The sequence below is a fragment of the Mugil cephalus genome, chromosome 12, assembly GCF_022458985.1.
Source record: "Mugil cephalus isolate CIBA_MC_2020 chromosome 12, CIBA_Mcephalus_1.1, whole genome shotgun sequence".
NCBI lineage: Eukaryota > Metazoa > Chordata > Actinopteri > Mugiliformes > Mugilidae > Mugil > Mugil cephalus.
In genome coordinates, this window is record NC_061781.1 from 15671396 (window position 1) to 15678884 (window position 7489).

At 40.8% G+C, this 7489-nt stretch overlaps 1 protein-coding gene across 1 annotated transcript; it reads left to right on the plus strand.

Moving 5' to 3' along the window:
- The first annotated feature begins 676 nt into the window (after nucleotides 1-676).
- Nucleotides 677-3994, plus strand: LOC125018244 (FAST kinase domain-containing protein 5, mitochondrial). The gene is made up of 2 exons (XM_047602030.1): nucleotides 677-791; nucleotides 1349-3994. Exon 2 carries the CDS (start codon nucleotides 1361-1363, stop codon nucleotides 3767-3769), a length of 2409 nt encoding a protein of 802 aa, XP_047457986.1. The 5' UTR covers nucleotides 677-791; nucleotides 1349-1360; the 3' UTR covers nucleotides 3770-3994.
- Nucleotides 3995-7489: the final 3495 nt, after the last annotated feature.

Consider the following 7489-nt stretch of genomic DNA (forward strand, 5'->3'; position numbering starts at 1 on the left):
GAAATGTATAGGACAAAACTATTTTTAGTATAATAGTACATATTAAAAATAATTCTCATTATTACATCATCATTATTTGATAAATTATTAAATTCATTTATTTTTTATTTACTTATTATTTTTTTTAAAAGGTAGTAGTTCTGGTGCTTTAGCTTACATCGAAAGTAAGTTTGTCATAAGTTTAAAGCCCAGCCATAACTATCTGCTTGGCAATAATAATAATAATAATAATAATAATAATAATAATAATAATAATAATAAATAAATGAAAATAAAAAAAAATGCTTTAATCATGATTAGAGAGCTGATCGTTATTATTAGGCTGCAGCTTGTTTACTAGCCTAGTTGGTTGTTTTGTTGTTTCTTTTATCAAATTGCGTTTCGTTGTCCTGACGTTTGAACCTACCCAGCTGCCATAGGTCACACGATCTTCAGTTACGTCTGCTCTCTACGGAAGCCATGTCAACCCGCCATAATAAGACATTAACACAGGCCAAGCGCGTTGGTTTTGAAGTACTTTATAATTCATTACAATTCTAATAGTGAGTGTATTTACTATAATTAAAGTGAATGGAAATTATAACGCCCTCACGATGTCTTAAATCGTTTTATTAGTACATTATTGGCCTTTCAATGTCGTGTTTATTTTATTTTGGAAATCGAGTTACATCAGTTCCGGTAATGGTGGTGGCGTTAATGCGGAAAAGTTAACGCTTGTTTCCATAGCTGTTTCATGCTTCCTTCCACATGAGGGTTTTATCCAGGCTGATGTCAGTGAACGAGGCTAAAAGGTGAGTCCAGTTGAGGTGCATACCGACGAGCTTAACTTGTTTTATAGAAGAGTTTATTACTAAGATTAAGTTAACCCTGAATGCTGTTTCAAACCATCGCATTCATTCCAGTAATGTGACCGCTGTCGGATATTAAGACAACTAACATGCTATGATATCTACTAATTTAGACAATAAAAACACTGAGAGCACGTTGACTACACTCACAATATCCGCATTAAATTCACGTATTCCACAGTCATAGTTTTAAGTTTCTGAATGGGTGGTCAGCCACACAGAGCAGAAATATGGTAATGGTTTAGATTGAAAACGACTGTAGCTAGGCCTTGCTAGTTTCTTGCTCTGTGAAATAATGTCATAGTTGTGTTCAAAGTTTTTAAAATATAATGCAAACTAATTCTTATGTATGTATTCATTCGCACAAACAAATGGGTGTTTTAAAAGTATTATACAGTACTGCTGTCTGCTGCCAGTCACATCAGAAATGGTATGTTTGGTAGACTTAACACTGTTATTTTGGTGGAATATTTATTAAAATCCTACTTTTGTCTTCTTAGTCTGGCACATTGATGGCTGCCTCTGTGTTGTGCCGGCGGGTGCCCAGGCTACGCTACCTCCCGTGCTTGAGAACAGCCTTTGCCCAGGATCATCGCATGCATGTCATACCTAATACTGCAACTGATGATCAGGAAGAAAAGAAAAAAGAACTGCAACCTCAGGAAGCCATTTTCCCTGAAGGATACAATCTACATTACAACCCTTCATCATATCATCACTCAGCATGTAACTCTGAAGTTTCCCGCAGCCAAGCAGAGGATGATGAAGATGAACAATGTTCCCCTGCTTATGCCCCTTCCTTTTGGCAACAGAGCAATCGCTACAGTGTGAGTTGCTCTCGACATCTCTCAAGCTCAAAAAACACACTGCTTGACTTGGCTTACGACAAATGCGCAGAACCCGCGGTATGCTCAGTGTCGCCGCACGAGAAGGATCCCATACCACCTTATGCTCAAGTGGACTCGCGTGCCTTCTATAATTGCAGACCGGAATATGCCTCTGTTTCACTTAATCTAACAGAGAGGCCTCATCCAGTCAAATGGGAAGAGGCCATTATGCTGCTCAAGAAAGTGAATGTTTTAAAGGGCAACATGAAACCATCTGATGTGTCACGTTTCTTCGTGGAGCTCAGTCGGCTGGACCCGAACCAGGTGACATTATTGCAGAGTGACCCGCGCTTCATCATGCTCCTCAGGTATTCTGCGAGACACCTTCATCTCTTTACTGAACTTGAGCTTATGAAGACGCTGCAGTCGTTTGTGTGGTTGGACGTGCCCCCTGTCCACCCTGTACTTGAGCTGTATGAGGCCGAGCTCATCCGTAGGGTCGACCAGATGAGCTTACATCAGTTGCTATTTGCTGCTGACTTATGCCGCTGTATTGGGAAACGGGTTCCCCAGTTCTTACAGCACCTCTACGACTTAGTCCGTTTGCACCTGAGACAGGTGCGGGTCCATGAACTCGTCCAGCTGTTGTATATAATTGGAGAAGGTAGGCACTGCCCAAAAGAGTTGATCCGTCCTCTGGAGCAGCTTCTCATGCACCATTTACAAGAACTACACCCTGAAGAGGTTGGCACTGTGTGCTTGGGGCTCTTTAAAAGCCAAACTTCCATTTCCAAAGTCTCAGTGACTCACATTATTGACAAGGCACTCTCTTGTGTGAATGAGATGAGTGACTTAGCACTGGTGAATGTGATGAAATACTTGCGTTTCAGTCACCTGTATCACAAGGCATGGCTGGAGGCCATGGCACAGGAAGTTCCTCTTCGTGCACACAGGATGGGTGTGAAGGGCCTGATGCATGTGGCACTAGCCTGTTCAGCACTGCATTACAGAAATGATGGCATCCTTACTGCTATCGCTGAGAGAGTACCTTTACTAGCTCCACACTGCAGGTGTAAAGACTCGGGAAAACTTCTTTGGGCCTATGGCACATTGCGGTTTCAATCCACAGAGAGTCCAAGCTTCTATTCAAGCCTTACACAATCCATGAGGCAGAGGAAAACTCAATTCCGAAGAAGCCCAGAGCACCTGCTTACTGGTCTTATTGGCTTGGCGTTTGTCTCACTTTTCCCAGAGGACCTCATTGCATTTGCCTTGAGTACTGACTTTGTGAACTTGGCAATGAAACAGACACAAGAACTGAAAAAAGACTTGTTCACTTTAGATGAGACCGTAGCTCTGGAGGTGCCTGAGTGGAATGGTCCGCGATTAAGCAGTGAAATCAGAGAAGAGGTGGCAGAAATGCTGTGGAAGTTTGCCCAATCAGATGTGTGCCTGAAACCAGAGGTTCTGGAGGCAGAATCTTGCCTGCAAGATCTGCTTGGAGGAGAGAGTTTTGTATGGAAGAGAATGATCATGCCCCACACTCGCTCCATTGACCTGGAAATACATCTTGACCACACTGGACAGCCCATCCCTGTGAACCAAAACTCCCCGGAACAGACTGCATCTACATCACCTTCTGATCAGGGCTGGGGGAAGTTAAACGTAGGAGTGAGCATAACCGATGAACTTTTAGCACGGATGATGAATAAAAATCCCACCACCAGCCCTTCAACACCATTTAGTGTTAAACCTAGATCTCATCATAGATTACAGTCTAATGGATTTGTGAGACTGTTCGACACAGACCTGACCAGTGAAATCACAAAAACTCTGATCAAACCTAGAGATACAGTCTCTGCACATCAGGATAACGAAGGTATAATCAAAATTGCTGTCCAGGTCCCGAACAGGAACCACTATTGCCTTCAGTCAGACCAGTTACTGGGACTCCATGCCATGAAGAGAAGACAGCTACAGATGGCAGGCTTTAGAGTTGTAGAGCTTGATAATAAGGAGTGGTTTCCCTTGCTAAAGAAAGGCAGGATTGAAAAGCTTGCTTACCTGCACTACAAAATCTATGATAGTTTGTAATTATTCTCATACCTAGAGGAGCCAAAGTCCACATAACTCAAACTGCATGACTTCTGGGTAAAATCTGGTTATAAATGAGTATGTACAAAGGACAGAAAACAAGTCTGTAACCTCCGCCCACCATTGACATTTTTTAAGTTTAAAAAATCAGTTTCATAAAGATTTTTGTTTTGAAATAGACATTTGGAAATAATACAAACGAAATAAATCTTGTTATCCAGTGTGCATCTCTGTCATGTGCTGCTGTGTTGCCACCTGCTGTGAATGTGGAATGAAACATTTTGGTTGCGAGACTGTTCCTGAACAAATTAACATTTCCTGAACAACAAATTTTGATGTTAAGAAAATACTAATTTTGACACTGGAAAAATTAATATTGCAATCCCTAACCTGATACCAGTGGAAACAAATTGATTCATTTTAAATTGTCACAATTTAAAGAAACATTCATTCATAATTCAGACTTTGTGTATCGCTCAGAGAAACTGATCTGCTTTGTCTGTGTCTGAAATGGGGAACTTTCAGCTGCTTATTATTGGTACGTCAACAGCGTGGATATTTGAGTTGCGTTCTTTTTAACCCTTCATATAGGTAACTTCAGCACACATTTTAAATTGCATTCCTGTGCCACATAGTGATGTCGAGAAGCATTTGATTTCCGTCCAGCCAGTCGGCAAACGTCAGCATCCTCAGGTCAAAGCAGGTTCCAGCGTGGTCTGCAAGATCCACCTCCGCACGGATGCCGAGCCTAACCTGCAAATTAATTGATCTTCATTTTCTACATGAAAATGAAAAATTTTGAAAATTTTCACAAAGGTTAAAAAAAAAAAAATCTTTGCCATACATGTGTTGAAAATTTGAAATTCAAGTAAATTCAAAGTGTCAAAAAGGATTAAATTGGTTAGCAAGATTTGTAACTTCTCCAACAGCTCCAAATATAAGGTATAACATTTACAAGGTTTCACAAAAGTATAATACTTAAATACAGTGAATGAAATACAACCGTCGATGCAAAAAATGTTTTTTATAGCAGATCAAGCCACACTACTGAAACTGTTGGAGCGCATCGAGAGAAAGAGAGAGAGAGGGAGGACACATATCCACCAATCCTGTGAAACTAATCCTTTCACACTGGAACTGAATGATGTTCCCAGACTGAGCCATGTTGGACTCCTCCGAGTTGTTGTGAGATGACTTTGATCTGGAGGTCATGTCATGCCTGTGTCTCACTGGCTCACTGCAACAAGATTAGTGTTGTTCACGGTGTCACTGTTTTCATTTGTGTATGTATTTTTTTGAAATGGAAAGAAAATATTGGGAGCGTATTACTTAGACCCGCTGTTAGGACGTTACCTTATATAGTCACAAAATGGGTAGCGTTAGATGTTCGCTGATTAAACATGGTTTGACAGTAAAGAGCTGACAGAATAAAATCACACATTTACTCTTCGTAAATGAGAGTGTGAGTATTTCTGACAACAGAGCTCGTGAATACAATAGTCCATAGCCTGAGATGCCTCCCATCAAAACACACTATGCGTTGTTTTATAAAGGAGTCTGCCCAGAGGAATATATTGCAACTGGAAAAGACTTCACATACTTAGGTACTTACATATTTTTTTGTGGTGAATTGTTGAACTGAAGGTATGTTTTAAGACTGTGCTACCCACAATGAAGACGTATGTTTTGCTATCACGTCCAGGTCTTTGGAGGATATCCAAGGCAGAATGAGACCTCAGAGTGAAGACACGCCGGAGAAACAACAGCTGTGTTGTGTTCCCTTTAGAATGTTTCTCTTTTCCCTCCCTACCCTCTCCTTGTCTTTATGTCCCTCAAAATTTAATCTTGCCAGCTGTCTCGATGATGTAGGAAACAGACACAGATTCAAGGTCTCCTTGTTGGGAGACGGTGCCCAAAAGAAAATCCTGCTGGTAGAAACATTTGAACAGCTACAATGCTTAGACACGAGGAGGATTCTTAAAAGCGTACAGTATCTGGCTATTTGGATCGTTCCACCCAGAAAACCAGAGGATGGAGGATGAAGGTTGGCCATTGTACATTCTTGTACATTCATGTATTCACTTTTCTTTGTTGATTGTGCAAATCAAAAGAATAAGAAAGAGCCATAAATTCTTGGTTCTATGATATGATATGAAAAAGAAAAAGAAAGTTTAAGTTAGGGCCACAAATAAGATTATTCTCCTCACTTTTCTCTCCCTTTGTAATTTCCTTCAAGTCACTTCCTGGTGAGAGACAAGTGGCACAAAGGAGGTTATGGAAATGAACAACAGAGGAGTTCAATCAGCTCGACATGTGTTCCGCGTCTGTGGGAGCGCTTGATGATCCCCCGGGAGGACTCGAAGGAAGCTGCAGGCCATCTCAGGGGAACGAGAGCAGAATGGATAGGAGGTATGATGTGCTATACTCAACATACGCCAGTAGGTGGCATCCTCTACTTAGGGAACTACACACCACTAAACATCTGAATAATAAACTAGAAAAACTCCCCGGACTCCAGGATATTTTTAATGATTATTTTCACATAATTGTATTAATAGAAATTCAGATTGTGCCGAATCAGCGGGAAAAAAAACTGTTTTAAGCATGAATAATATACCAAATGATTTAATTTTAAACATTTTCCCAAAACATAATTAATTTGCAGACCCATAAAATACAAAATAACACATTCAAAAGCGAAGATTGCATTTACATAAGTTGCAAGAGTCAATAAATACATTTGGCATTCTTCAGATCTGGAAAACTCTAAATGGGAATTCGCATTTGGACACTTTCAAGTCAGTGCCATGCCTGCAGCTATGAATTTCACAGTTCTGGGTGTGCAGGAAGCTTTTGAAGTTCGGATGATTCAGTTTCTCATTTGCTGCCATTTTCTTTGGATTCAAACCCACCTTGCCGTACAGTCAAATAGATCTCGTTATCAATATTATGTTTCGCGGCTGACGCTAACAAGGGCAAACATGTTTAGGGAATAGGGACTCCCCGCCACCGAGTACCAGTTTATCAGAGTGCATGGAATAATGAGAATGATTATCGCCTTAGATTGGATCATTATGCATATTGTATTCTGGGTGATCTACTAGGCAAGGTGCTAAACGTTCTCTTATTTGTTCGTTGTGCCACTGATGACAAGAAATTTATCGAGCTATTAACTTGCTATGAACAAAAGTAAGTAAACGGAGAATAATCATTAGGCTCAGACACTTTTTCTCCAAATGCGCCCAGTATTTCAGCAGTTAATGGAGGAGGCTCTGGTAGAGTGAATGCTCTCTCAGTAATCCCCGTCTTATTTGCATTTCAATTCTTCTGCTTTTCTCAGTTTGGAAGCTAATCCAGCACGGTCTGAATGTGGCCTAAGCTTGCATCAACATTTCTTAAGTTATCTCAGCATAGAGATACTACTGTCTGTCTGCTATAAGTCTTTAATTTGGCTTATTGTATAAACAGACAAATCCCATTGTCGCATATTCTTTTATGCGTCGCCCGTACTACTGCTTGACACCGAAAAACTCCACATGAGCCGACTCCTTGATGTTCACATGTAAAGGGGGAGTAGGTGCGGATTAATCAGATATATGCAAATGGTTTTGTCCCGGAGAGTTATGTCAAGTGATCCTCATCACAGTTTCGCAGCGTTTTGGCGTTAACGACTGCCTGCGCGCTGACGGTTGGTATCGCTCAAGGGCTGCTTCCTTTTTG

What these genes read in the sequence shown, in the direction of transcription:
- LOC125018244 (XM_047602030.1), top strand. Translation starts at nt 1,361, where the DNA reads ATGGCTGCCTCTGTGTTGTGCCGGCGGGTGCCCAGGCTACGCTACCTC.